Genomic DNA, 14,124 nt, shown 5'->3' with positions numbered 1-14,124 from the left:
TTGTAAAAATCTCAAAGAATGCCCAAATTATAAAACTTAAAAGTACGTATCTTTGCTTTATTGTAGATAATTTTATTCTTGATGATTTTATTCTTATCTTGATTGAAAAATAAAATAATGGATGACATTTAGAATTTCACCTGTGGGATGCCTGTGGATAAATTGACCTTGAAGTGCATTCTGGGTAATCGACAACCATCTTGGACGCCATCTTGGAAAATAAGATTTTGTGCAGACGTTTCTTGGATATTTTAGCCTGGTTTAAAGCTAGAAAATGTGGTGGGAAATTATACCACCATTTGCTATAATGGCTGGTTGTATTACTGCAACAGGTTTAGGAATGAAGGTATTGGACAAAGCGTTTCATAAAGGAAAGGTAAGTTCATGTTTATGAACCAGACGCGATCTCTACTAGCTTTAGTCCAAGAAGAGGTGTGAGAATATATTAAAGCTTAGGCTTGCAAATCAGAATTTGAACGATTGTTAGCGTTTTTATATACTTTGAGCTTGACTCCTTAGCCTGAATTGTGGGCTATAATCGTTAACGTACCTGAATAGATTCTTATCGTTGCATTCAACAGCCACGCAGATACAATATGGATGAGTTTAGAAAGAGATTGATGGATCGAGATGAGAAGATTACAGGCAATAAATACATTCAAAAGGCAAGTTAATCTGTCATGCAGGAGCATGGCATACCATACTTCCTTCTATTCTTGGGGTGCAACCACATGACTCAAAAGCCCTAAAGATACAAATAATAATGAAACAGCCGCCATCTTGGTCGATCAAACAAGAGAAGCTAATGAGCAATGCTTTGTCATTGTCAACCAACATGGCGCCTATGATGTAACATACACCCCAAGAATAGGAGGATACCAATGAAACAGCCACCATGTTGGTTGATCTAGCAAGAGAAGCTAATGAGGAATGCTTTGTCATCGTCAACCAACATGATGGCTGTAACGTAATATGCATCTAAAGAATGCACCCAGCAGAAATTCATTCCAAGGCTTAGGGTTGGGGTACTGGGATTAGCTATCTCTCTACTAGTGCCCTGATTGTTTCAAGTGTCCCTTTGTCAGAGAACATAGCATGATTGAAACTGCCACCATCCTTCACTATGTTCAGAGTTTCTGACTACAGATTTCCCTTTAGTATCATTTCTTTGTTTACCAGTAACACTTGATGACACATGCATGAACATGGATAAGAGTCAACCAAAGAATCTTATTCTCAAGGAAATAATTTGGGCTAATCTAGAAAGACAATATACCTAGTGGAAAAGTGACAGTTTTGATATTCTTTGTATATTCACTTTACAGGGGCTATAATAATGCTAATCTTCCAAGATAAAGTGTTTCAAGCAAAGTCAGGAGTGGATCATTGATATCATTGGTCAATCTTGGTGTTCTAATTTGTTATATTTTGTAAATAAAATATTCTTGAGAGTATATATAATTGTCATGAAGTATTTATATTGATAGATCAGCAGGGCTTGTTGACATTACTTCTATAGTTGAGCTTTCAGAATGTTTTGGAGTAGTTGGTCATAAGTCTGAAGTAGCTGGCTGTGATCTGATACAAGGAACAGAAGGTATTTTATAGAAAAGAAAAAGTAGCCGGCGGTTAACTTTGAAGCATTCACTGGAGATCTAGCAGCCACCAGCTTATTCTGAAAGCCCTGCAGTTATACAGTTTCAGAAACATTGTCATATAGTCACACTCAACCTTCATTTCTTTTGGTCTCTGCCAAGAAACAATGGCTCTGAGAGAATCCAACTGTACTCTGATAACTTAATGCAATGATGGAAAGCTGTGCAACGAAGTAATTGGAACCAGAAATAGTGGTAGGGGTATGGCTCAGTTGGATTTAATCAGAGGGCTGCTCTTCATTTATTGATGGAAGCCACAAGGAAAACATTCTCTTGGGAATGTGCCTGGTCTTGTGCAGTCAGAATAGTCCCACATGGCAATAAACGGCACATACAAAATAGTCTCACTCTTTATTCATATAAATTAATATTCACTGACTTCAAAACTTGTTTCATCTATTATTCTATCAGAGTATAAAAACTATCACACTCTCAATACTTTTCCATTAATGGATTAAATACCAATTTACAGTTGTGGTCAAACCTAATTTACAATAATGAATACTTTGAATTCCCAATGGAAATGACCAAGTTTTTTCATTGATGAAGGCAAAAACATTGCAGCTTTTTTTTTTTTTTGGCTAAAATTTCTAAATATCTGATGCTCAAGATCAAGTTAGCATAATGTTGACTTGTTTTCAAAAACATTTAAATGTAGGTAAAATGTCTAGTATTACAGGGTACTGCTGAAATTTAATAATCCAGACTCATGAGCAATGCAGTTCCTCTTTTGATCCAGTGATCAGCTGTCATAGCACCGGCCTTGATGTCGATAGCAACCACAAATGATGCACGGTCTGATGTACCAGAACGGTTAGGGTAGTAATAGCATGGACATGTGTACATCCCTAAAAACAGAGAAAAAGGCCATCAATAACCTGGTACTTGACATGTATTTCAAATTATTACTCTTAGTTCTTGCCATGTTTATTCCCCGCTCGTAGCTCTGAAGATGAAACCACAGCTGAAAAGCAAGCCTACATGATGTACATACAAGCATCACAAATGCAAACACCAGCACAAGCAAGATTACATGTGAACTACAGTAATGCAAATGCAAATACAAGGAATGAAACTAGACTTCTTCGCAGGCTACTCCATATTCAAGTACTGTGTTGAAAAATATATGGCAGAGAAGCACATATAGGGAGAGAGAAAAGAGGTGTGAGTGTGTTTGACCAAAAATGTTCTCGATGTAAACAAAGTCTTCTGCATATGCTTACTTATATTGTTTGCGTTTCACATATGAATATTGCTTGCATTTGCATTTGTGTTGCTAATGTGAACCTAGCATTAGATATACTCTACCTTTTCCAGTCTTTTTCTTGTTTTCAACAGGCTTGAAGTGAATGGTAGGCATTGGAGTAACAAGCATCATAGGACTTGCTTCTGTCAGACATGCATTTTTCTTGTCCCAGCCTGCTCCCTCTAAATACAACCCCTTTACCCACACACCATCCTATTAAGACCAAAAGGAGGAAAGAAAATCTTATTGTCAATGATGCTGTGTTGTATTTGTCAGAAATGCACTACCCCTCCCCCATACATTATCAACTTTCACCTTTAAATATCTATTTTGTACACTTCTCCCTCCAGTTAAATTTGGATATAAACTCACTATAATACTGGTATCTACAACTACTCTCAGTTTGTCTTTTCATGAACCACTCCTCTAGACCTGCCACTACCACTTAGCCAGCCCCTTAATCTATTTGGTTCTGTCACACCAAAAACATCCCTCCCCAGAAGAGACACATCTGTCACTCCCCTCCATGTGGTACCCCTCCCCTCTCAACTTAATTTTAGCATGCCTTGACGATCCTTTCCCTCTAAGTGATATCTAGCACTGCTACCATTTGGCTTTCATCAACCACCCTCCCCACGTTAATCCATCTCAATTCCACACTGAGTGCTGGTATGAAAAGAAACTAACCTTCGGCTGTTGAGTAATGTTACTGTCGTCAACAGTAGCTACCACAAACTCCCAAGACAGAGTATCCACAGATATGTTGTTCTGCCTGGCACATGTTTGTAATACTGCGGTAAGGAAGCCCGTTGGAAACGTAAAAGCTGAAAGCCAGAATATGATTGGCTGATGTGCTGTAGTAGCCCACTTGTCAAACTGTTCAACTCTTTGTACCAGGTCACGAGTCCAGGCAGCCAAGGGCTTGTTAGATGGATATGCCTGGAATACAAAATGAGGGTATGGGTTATAAGATGAAATATGAATAGACTTGAATTATGATAGCATTGTATGGGCGTGGTCAGTTACCTTCCCCCATAGAGGTGGCACCCTTGCATCATAGATACAGTTGAAGGTTTCTTCTAGATCAGACGACATAACTACTAGACCCTTGATGCCTCTCTCCAGGTCAATCAGTGATCTTTTGATGACTCGGAGCAACATGTTGAAGCGTTCAATCTGACAAAGAAAAGTTATTCTCATTTAAAAGAGATGAAAAGGAAGATAGATAAAAGAGAGAGTATTTTCGCTGTACCTCCTGTAGCAGTACAACATTAAGGGGTGAGGGATCATCAGCCAGGATCTTTGCTGTTTGTTCGTAATCGATCTCTTCAGGAACCTTTTTCAGCACATCAGCTGCCAATTCAAGAACCTAAAAAAAAAAAGAAAAGACAATCATCCAAAAAAAAAAAACATTTTAGGATTTATGATGAGTATTGAAAAATGCTCGTGTTCCACCTTGAGTATTCACAGAAATTCAAAATGTGCGTTTTTTTAATGCTCTCTAATGAGCGACAAAATATTTCGTAAATACGTTATTACATAACGTTGCGTTACATTAACGTGAGCGAGAATTTTTTGTCATTCAGGCTAAAGTTTGTCAATACCTTCTCTTCTTTGCTCTCTCCCTGGGCTCCTGCTACAACCTGTGGCTGTAATGACAGCAGCGTATCTGAGAGAGTTCTGAAATGAAAAACGACAATCGATAATTAGAACAAATACCGCCGCTAGACTGCGGATCGGTTACGGTACGGGCGTCCTGTGCCCTGACTGAGCTACGGATCATTATTCCGATTAGATTCTAGTCTTGTGTAAGGTCGTTTGAGCGGATGCCGTCTTTTCCATACCAGGGCGCTAATCAGGTAAGTACAAAATCCAATACAACGGCGACGTCAACCGTAAGTGTAAATTAATTTCTCTTTGGGGTCCTGTTCATTGGAGATTTCATTCAATCAACTCATCCACAGGGAAGACAGACTTTGAAGGCGCGAAACCCCAAAGCAAAGTTAATTACACTTCCGGTTGACGTCGTCTTCACCTCAAAGTCGCTAATGGAGTGGCAGGGTGGCGTTACAGGTCCCATACTTCGGGTTGCTGGTTTGATTTCTACTAAACGAATGCGAATATAGTTTGTTGGTGCCTTTTTACGTGGGTTTTTCCTCTGTATTCTTTGCCTTTCTCCTTCCGTAAAAATTAGCAGTTGGGTCTTACAAAATCTGCTCTATTAGAACTATATGCTATGTGATGAAAAAAGACCTTGGATTACGGGATCCGTAGGTCAGCGGGGCGTTTGAAGAGCGTACCCCTTCAGGGCTGATTTATCTACCAAATGTTTTAGGACTGTCGTGTTTATAAATCATTCCACATCGCAATGTAAAAGCCTCTTTTTATGGTCAATGTCCTTTTAAGTATCAAAATACAACTCATTAAAAATGTTAAAATACGTTGTATTTTAGTAGGATTATTCATTGGCTTTCTCCTAGCCCCGGCGAGGGTTGCTCCACGGTTTGTCCTCCCTCCTCAAAAATCAACTTCTAAATTCTAATTCGTTCTATCGGTAGTCTTTTCATGTGGGTTGCAAAACCTGTTAGGCTTACTGTCCACCATGGAGTGATAAATCGCCTTACCTTGTTTCGATGATCTGACTGGCGATGTCTGCATTAGGGTGCTGTCCAAATGTTTCAGGGTGGTCCACGTTTGGCAACATGCTGATGTATTCCTAGAATATCAGTATGGGACTCACGTAAGCATGGGTCTATTTTAAGTATTGATTATGGAGCGCCATATATGGCAGTATACATACCCTGTATGATGAAAGAGGGCCATCCTTTGGTATGTAGTACGTAGATAAGGAAGACAGTCTAGAGGTAGATGGATGGATAAGGAGATCAAATATTTGTTCTAATCAAATTATATATAGAAAAATGGTTTGGCTCTGTTAAGTCAAAAGCTCAATTACGAAGTGCAAAGATCCTACACCGTTCTGAGCTCGCATTTAGAGGTATGTGAGAGAAGCAGGAGGTTGATGGGAAGAATTGGAAAGTAGGGTTTAGGTTGAACAGGAATAGGAATGGGAGGGATGGATGTGGATGGGAAATAGGTAAGGGAGGGGTGGGGATGGATGGGAAATAGGTAAGGGAGGGGTGGGAATGGATGAGAAATAAGTAAGGGAGGGGTGGAAATGGATTGGAAATAGGTAAGGGAGGGGTGGGGATGGATGAAAAGGGGACAGTAGAGTTGAGGAGTTGAGTGGGGTATGGTTGGGAACAAGGTATCTTCCCCGAGTTTTGAAAACAATAAACTGCATAAATGTTGATCCAGATTGTTACCTGTAGTAGGGTGTTTGAAGAGCTGTGTCGCAGAATGATTCATTGATGTATGAGTGAAGGAGACGACGATCCCAGTCATCTGTCACGTGACCACCATAATTCACCCCAGCAATCTGACAAACCAACCAAGAACCATCATTATAAGTAGAATGAATGATATTAAATATTTATTAATTAAAATATCGCGCCATGAATTTTGTAAAGTGTGTCAAAGGGTAAGCTACCCTGTGAGCAGAATCGCTTTCTTCCACTCGGGTGCAATTAAAGGGAGACTCTGCTGGCAGGGTAAGAGTAAGCCTTGGTAGAGACCAACGTGCTTACCAGGTACTTGAGGGCATCCCAGGGTGTTTCTTCGTATTCATCCAGGTAAATGCTAAGAAGATTCTCTGATACCTTTAAATAAAATTATTAAGTCTAGTTGTCAAGATATTCCAAAGTAAATAAATATACTTAGAGGAATACAATGCTTTCAAGTGCAGTGACCTTATTATCGGAAAGATGAAGCCCAAGTAATTTTAGGTGTTCCTATTATGACCTTTTCCCTCTATTTTCCCTTTCCTTTATCTGTCTTCTTTTCCGTCCCCCCTCCTTTTTTCTTTCTTTTCCTTCTAGTCTCCCTAACAGACGTTTTTAGTCTAATTCCATTTCCCTACGGTGCACTTCCCTAATGGACCGTAGGAGAATGTAACTACACTAAAAACGGCTTCTAAAGAAACTTATCTTCTTCCACTCCTCAACCATGCATCTTTTCTGCTCGACACTTATTAGATTCTAAGCCAGAACAACCCAGTTTTTCAACCCACCTCAAAGTCAGAATCATTGAAGCCATAAACAATGTTCCAGCCCAGCATAAGGAACTTTCTTCTCTCGAGCAGGACGCTATGGAAGAAGCACAAGGCGAACAGCATTTTCTTGTATTTGTCTTGTTTGTGACAGCGTGCGAACTGTTGCTCAGTGATCAACTGGTATAGACGTTTCATGTTCGCCTTCAGACCCTGGTAGATAAAAACACGACAAAATTACAATCATATGTTAGAAATTTGGAATGATTCGGTGTTCAAGTTTTCTCAACTTCAAAAATTCTATTCTATAACCTTTTATTTCTCCTTTTCTTTCTCTTTCTCTTTCTCTTTATCGTACTCGTTCTCGTTCCCATTCCCGTTCTCGTTCCCGTTCTCTTTCCCATTTATTTTATTGATTTATTTATTTTTTCTTTTTGATTCTCTCCTTATAAAAAATAGCCCCCGGCTACTGGAATTTAGCGTGTTAGGTTTTGCAGAAGGAGAAAAAACAGAAAAAACCCTCGATTCAAGGGAGAGACCCAACAAACTCTACTTATATGTGATGTCGAGTCCATAAATTGAACCAGACCCCCAGAAGTGAGAGGTGAGTGCACTACCATTATCCTCCTCTCTCATTCCTTCGCGATTCCCACACGCATTCATTACCTTAGGCGGTTCTGTAGTCATCTTGATGCCCACTTGTAAAATAGAGATGGGGAAGTCTGGGTTAGGACTACTGCTCAGCCACAGTCTGAAGTCTGGATGAGGATCTTCTACCTGGAGCTGTTCTACCAGCTTATCAAGTTGAGGCATCCAACTGAGGGACAAGTGACAGTTGGCCAGGAAGACCCAATTACCCTGTGGGGAAGAACAATAGACAATGGGCATTAAATGAGAGTAATGAGCTTATACTACGCAAGAACTCCTACAGGTACAGGCAAACACTTGCGCGCAATAAGGAAAAGACACACTTGCGCGCAATAAGGAAAAGACACACTTGCGCGCATCAGGGACGATTGCCCAATGGACATTTAACGAGAGTAAGGAACTCATACTCCACAAGAACTCCTACAGGCACAGACAAACACTTGCGCACAATAAGGAACAGACACACACTCGCGCGCATCAGGAACGATTGCCCAATGGACATTGAAGGAGAGTAATAAACTTATACTCCACAAGAACTCCTACAGGCACAGACAAACACTTGCGCGCAATCAGGAACGAATACTGAATGAGAGCAATGACTTACGTCTTTGACTCCCTCTTTGATCATCCTGGTGGCGATAGGAGCTTGGCCCTGTCCAAGGGATAGCGCATGAAAACGGCTCGACATACCACAGTTCTCCGCGAGCTGCAAAAGTGCACTGGTAGGGTCCTGTACAGAATGCGGTCAGGATTAATAAAGACATTAAAAGACTCGCTCTTCGTGAGGGAATCCAGAACGAAAGTGGCTCCAAAATGATTTTCGTTCCGGGGGAGGGTGGTAGTGGTGGTGGTGAGGGGGGGTGGGGGGAGGGGGATGATGGTGGTGGGGGAGGGGTAATATATACTCCTTACCACGCCTGGAGACAAGACGAATATCAACGGCGTCTTAGTGGACGAATCTTCAACCACTGAAGACATATCTAGCACAGGAGGTTCTACAAACCTAGAGAAAAAAATAACCATGGATTATTAAGATATATTACACATTTAGGGTCGTTATCCATGTGAAAGTGGCGGATAAAAACCATATCAGTGAAGGGTTACGATATCGCTGTATGTATAAAAATGTTGTTATTGTATCGACCCTAAATATGTCATAAGCAAATTATTTCTTGTTATGTTCTTGATATCGTTTTTACTCATGAGTTTTCATGTTATGTCGCAAACGAGCGAGTCCATGAGCGAGGGAGTGAGTAATATGACAGAAGAGATGATAAAGTCAAAGAGAGAGGTGGGATGGTACTTACTTTGATCCAAGATTATTGACAATGAAGGAGGTAGCAGTGAATGACACTCTGTCAGCCCTGAGGGATCGAACCACTAGCATTCTCTGTAACTCGTTACATGCGTTCTCCCATTCACCTTTATGGGAATGAAACAAAATGAATGGGATTAGCCAATGTGGAATATCAAGTGCGCGAGTTAGTTTTATAATATTTCATCCATATTTCTCGTCAATTAAGAGTCTAGTCATAAATCAACTCCTTAAAAGGAAATTCGTAATTTGATGCGTCTAAAACAAAAATGAATCTTGGTTGGCCGCTTAACTACTTGCGCAACTGAAAAATGCATGGATGAAAAGCTTTTAATCTGCTTGCGCTTGGCTTTGTGTGTTTGCGTCGTCACTGAAGACCAAACTATTCGCTTCCGTTTCTCACAACCTGACAACAGAGGGGTACTTTCAGTGCCTAATCTGATGTTGAAGGTAAATAGCAAGGTAGAAACTGAGGTGTTTCAGACCGGTGTTGTATGTGGTTTGATCATACCAGGTAAGGGGGTGTTTTCTGGTTCTGCGCTAGTGTACCATTGGTGCCAATCACGTGGGTACTGTTCAAATGACGTCACAATACCATGGAAGTTTGGAAGCCTGAAAAGGAAGGAATAAAAATGTGAGAAAACAATCACAATGTACCTTGCGCACGCGGCAGCCATGTTGACGGGAACAATGGAATTTCCCACGCATTCGAGAATATTTCAGAATGTTTCTTTTTTTTGGTTGACCTTTGTATGAGACCCGGTGTCCTGTTGGTCAGTCCTTCAACCAGTGTCGCAGAGTGTAGTATATTTTTTTGTTTGTTTGTTTATATTTGTTTGTTTGTTTATTTGTTTGTGCTATTGTAGGCTTGTGTTTTGTTCATGTATCATTTGTGTCTATGCTCTCTTGGCTGTAAAGTTCATACAATAAAAAAATATTATTCATGCGGATTAAGCAAGGTTTTTTATTCTCATGAGAATAAACATGGCTGCCGCATGACTTTAAGCCCATGACGACGGCGACGACGATGATGATGATACACCAAGATTTCTCATCAAACCCTAAGATAATGATGATAATGAAAATGATGTCGATGATTTAGATGATAACGATGATGATAGTGAAAAATAATCTTGGTAATGATCGTAATGATGAGGATATTTTTATATCAAAAGGGTGCTTACTTATCGAGTTCCGTGATGTTATCCCAAGATGTTTCAGACAGCCACTGAGTACAAGGGTTATCCATCTGCCCCTCACGGTCAAGAACCTGAAGGTAAAAGAAATAGTTACGTATGATAACTGAAACAACGTCTGGGCTGATCTAAGTCAGGGCATGGCTGAATTACAGATCAAACCCTGAAACAACCTCTGGGCTGATCTAAGTCAGGGCGTGGCTGAATCACAGATCAAACCTTGAAACAACCTCTGGGCTGATCTAAGTCAGAGCATGGCTTTTGCTTCTTTGTACTAGGCTCGAGCCTGAAATCCATTTCAAAACATGGAAAATCGCTCATTTTACCCGGAAAAAATAGGGGGAAAAAGGATTGAAAAGAAAAAGCGCACGTCAGTTGGACGTAAGCGTGTACCCATGGGGGAATAGTACACGGGTTTTTTAGCCAATCAGAGCGCGCGTTATATCGTAGATATATCGTAGATATATCATAATCTAAGTTAGGGCATGGCTAACTTACAGATCAAACCCTGAAACAAGTTCTGGGCTGATCTAAGTCACTAAATCACAGATCGAACCATGAAACAATCTCTGGGCTGATCTAAGTCAGGGCGTGGCTGAATCACAGATCGCACCCTGAAACAACCTCTGGGCTGTCATACTCGGGGTTTGCAAGACGTGCACTTACTACTCCTCCACGTAGGAAGAAGCCGTACTCATCCATGTTGAGTTTTCCTGCAGCTTCTAGTATCTTGGAGCACATCTGGAATGAGAACAGCAACTTGTGCCTCTCGAACAAACCACGACAGGTATACCTGGAAATAATGAGATATTTCATTAAATACCAATATATCAATAACTTCATGAAACAGTTTTTGTTGAAAAACGCCTATCGATAACATGCGCAACGTTTTTCAATACAGCAACACAACAATGGATTTGCAGTGCATCTCTTACAATTATTCGTATATCCTTGCCTTGACCTAACATTAACTTGTATGGCTTCGCCTTCATTTAGCCGGCGTAGTGTTTTTATACAAGTTGTTTTCCTTCAAAACCACCGGCCACAATTAGTTACAAGAACAGGTTCCTACTTCCAATGTGAGCTAGGTACTCTAGCCTCGCATCTCAAACCGTACACTAACGATCAAGCTGACTTACTTGTAGACAGAATAAGTATGGTATTCGTTTAGGTTCTGGATACGAATCTCTAGGTTAGGACTTCGTTGACTCTTCTCGATAGAGTTGTTGAACAGATCGATGTAGGCGTCCAGAGAGAACTGGTACATGGGATCAATACGACCCATGTCATTGAGCACGAAGAACAGGATGGATGACCGCTGTGCACAAGGACGATAGCCCTAGGAGATCAACAAATCATAGTCATTTCTTTGAGGAATTAAATCAGGGGTGCGCAAGAGATGACTACATATTTTAGTAAGACGTAGTGCAGTTTTCGCATGACTGTGAAAAGCTCAGTGCCGTAAGGGTACCGTGCCGTGATGTTTTATAGGATTTCAATTGGCTGTTTTTTTTCGCACTATGTGATTGGTCTGACAGTGCCGTGACCTTGGCGTGACCGTGTCTGCGCCGGTTTTATGCCATGTTCTGGGTATTTGATTGGATGGAGAGTAAATTTTCGAGCAGTGTGATTGGTCTGGCGTATCCCTTGCCGTGTCGCGACCGTGTTTGTGCCGTGAGCTTTACACTATCATAAGAAAACTGCTCTAACTTTGATGAAAAACGTACCTCTCTGGCTGCATCAATCTTGACCTCAGTTTGTTCACTGACTGTCAGTTGTTCTCCGACCTCTTGAGATGTGATCTTGGACGAGTTGAGGGTATTGACGAGCTGTTCGTCATCTAGTAACGAACCTTGCGCTGTCTGGAGTAGTCTAAATAGATAACAACCGCATTTTAACTATTTAAAAATAGTTAGTCTTCTCATCTAGAAGATTACCCCTTGTATTATGATGATGTCGTTAAAATCTACAACACTATTAAAATATTATAACAACTGCATGAAATAGTTGTTTCCTTTTCTCTAGAAGATTACCATAGTATCATGATGATTACCTTAGAATCTCGTCTTCTAGCTCTTCTAGTTTCTTCTTGCCTGCAGCGATGTTTATGACCAGAGAGTCTTTTTGTTCTTCGAGCTCAGGACGTTCTTTACGGACAACAATACCAAGGAGCTGTGCTTCAAGACCTGGTGAAATAAGTAACGGTAATCAATGATAGTCAATGGTGAAATAAGCAAGTCATCCATCATCATCGTCATCATCACTACCATGCATCATCATCATCATCACTACCATGCATCATTATCATCATCACCACTACCATGCATCATCATCATCATCACCACTACCATGCATCATTATCATCACAACTATCATGCATCATTATCATCATCACCACCACTACCATGCATCATCATCACCACCACTACCATGCATCATCATCATCACCACTACCATGCATCATTATCATCATCACCACTACCATGCATCATTATCATCATCACCACTACCATGCATCATTATCATCATCACCACTATCATGCATCATTATCATCACCACTACCATGCATCATTATCATCATCACCACTACCATGCATCATTATCATCTTAATCACCACTACCATGCATCATTATCATCATCACCACTACCATGCATCATCATCATCACCACTACCATGCATCATTATCATCATCACAACTACCATGCATCATTATCATCATCACCACTATCATGCATCATTATCATCATCATCACTACCATGCATCATTATCATCATCACCACTACCATGCATCATTATCATCATCATCACTACCATGCATCATTATCATCATCACCACTACCATGCCTCATTATCATCATCATCACTACCATGCATCATTATCATCATCACCACTACCATGCATCATTATCATCATCACCACTATCATGCATCATTATCATCATCATCACTACCATGCATCATTATCATCATCACCACTATCATGCATCATTATCATCATCACCACTATCATGCATCATTATCATCATCATCACTACCATGCATCATTATCATCTTAATCACTACCATGCATCATTATCATCATCACCACTACCATGCATCATTATCATCTTAATCACCACTACCATGCATCATTATCATCATCACCACTACCATGCATCATTATCATCATCACTACCATGCATCATTATCATCATCACCACTATCATGCATCATTATCATCATCATCACTACCATGCATCATTATCATCTTAATCACTACCATGCATCATTATCATCATCACCACTACCATGCATCATTATCATCATCACTACCATGCATCATCATCATCACCACTACCATGCATCATTATCATCTTAATCACCACTACCATGCATCATTATCATCATCACTACCATGCATCATTATCATCATCACCACTACCATGCGTCATTATCATCATTACCACTACCATGCATCATTATCATCATCACCACTACCATGCATCATTATCATCATCACCACTACCATGCATCGTTATCATCATCATCACTACCATGCATCATTATCATCTTAATCACCACTACCATGCATCGTTATCATCTTAATCACCACTACCATGCATCATTAACATCACCACTACCATGCATCATTATCATCATCACCACTACCATGCATCATTATCATCACCACTACCATGCATCATTATCATCTTAATCACCACTACCATGCATCATTATCATCTTAATCACCACTACCATGCATCGTATATCACCACTTACCATGCATCATTATCATCTTTATCACCACTACCATGAATCATGATCATCACCACTACCATGCATCATTATCATCACCCCTACCATGCATCATCATCATCACCACTACCATGCATCATTATCATCTTAAATCACCACCTACCATGCATCATTATCATCTAATCACCACTACCATGCATCATTATCATCTTAATCA

The 14,124-nt window shown here is 40.3% G+C and overlaps 2 protein-coding genes across 2 annotated transcripts in view; one reads left to right on the top strand and one right to left on the bottom strand.

Annotated features, from left to right (window-relative positions):
* The first annotated feature begins 174 nt into the window (after positions 1 to 174).
* LOC148913564 (NADH dehydrogenase [ubiquinone] 1 alpha subcomplex subunit 1-like) lies at positions 175 to 1,461 on the top strand. The gene is made up of 3 exons (XM_089032596.1): positions 175 to 376; positions 582 to 665; positions 1,326 to 1,461. Exons 1-3 carry the CDS (start codon positions 275 to 277, stop codon positions 1,332 to 1,334), a joined length of 195 nt encoding a protein of 64 aa, XP_088888722.1. The 5' UTR covers positions 175 to 274; the 3' UTR covers positions 1,335 to 1,461.
* Positions 1,462 to 1,987: 526 nt separating this feature from the next.
* Positions 1,988 to 14,124, bottom strand: part of LOC116301988 (dynein axonemal heavy chain 2) — a 58,645-nt gene continuing 46,508 nt past the window's right edge. The window contains exons 75-95 of the mRNA XM_089032436.1: positions 12,222 to 12,354; positions 11,896 to 12,040; positions 11,308 to 11,507; positions 10,835 to 10,961; positions 10,157 to 10,242; positions 9,484 to 9,584; positions 8,965 to 9,079; positions 8,570 to 8,660; positions 8,262 to 8,387; positions 7,676 to 7,867; positions 7,031 to 7,222; positions 6,549 to 6,620; positions 6,228 to 6,340; positions 5,702 to 5,759; positions 5,526 to 5,617; positions 4,506 to 4,581; positions 4,154 to 4,270; positions 3,928 to 4,077; positions 3,589 to 3,840; positions 2,964 to 3,114; positions 1,988 to 2,503 (exon numbers count right to left, since the gene is read on the bottom strand). Of these exons, the coding sequence (XP_088888562.1) occupies positions 2,349 to 2,503; positions 2,964 to 3,114; positions 3,589 to 3,840; positions 3,928 to 4,077; positions 4,154 to 4,270; positions 4,506 to 4,581; positions 5,526 to 5,617; positions 5,702 to 5,759; positions 6,228 to 6,340; positions 6,549 to 6,620; positions 7,031 to 7,222; positions 7,676 to 7,867; positions 8,262 to 8,387; positions 8,570 to 8,660; positions 8,965 to 9,079; positions 9,484 to 9,584; positions 10,157 to 10,242; positions 10,835 to 10,961; positions 11,308 to 11,507; positions 11,896 to 12,040; positions 12,222 to 12,354 (2,744 nt within the window). The 3' untranslated portion in view covers positions 1,988 to 2,348. The remainder of the gene's footprint in view (positions 2,504 to 2,963; positions 3,115 to 3,588; positions 3,841 to 3,927; positions 4,078 to 4,153; positions 4,271 to 4,505; positions 4,582 to 5,525; positions 5,618 to 5,701; positions 5,760 to 6,227; positions 6,341 to 6,548; positions 6,621 to 7,030; positions 7,223 to 7,675; positions 7,868 to 8,261; positions 8,388 to 8,569; positions 8,661 to 8,964; positions 9,080 to 9,483; positions 9,585 to 10,156; positions 10,243 to 10,834; positions 10,962 to 11,307; positions 11,508 to 11,895; positions 12,041 to 12,221; positions 12,355 to 14,124) is intronic.

This window comes from Actinia tenebrosa, unplaced genomic scaffold (assembly GCF_029948245.1).
Source record: "Actinia tenebrosa isolate PJP-AT-01 unplaced genomic scaffold, QUT_ActTen_1.0 PGA_scaffold0__85_contigs__length_37466705, whole genome shotgun sequence".
NCBI lineage: Eukaryota > Metazoa > Cnidaria > Anthozoa > Actiniaria > Actiniidae > Actinia > Actinia tenebrosa.
The sequence above is the reverse complement of the archived record's forward strand: the minus strand, read 5'-3'. Positions and strand labels throughout refer to the sequence as shown.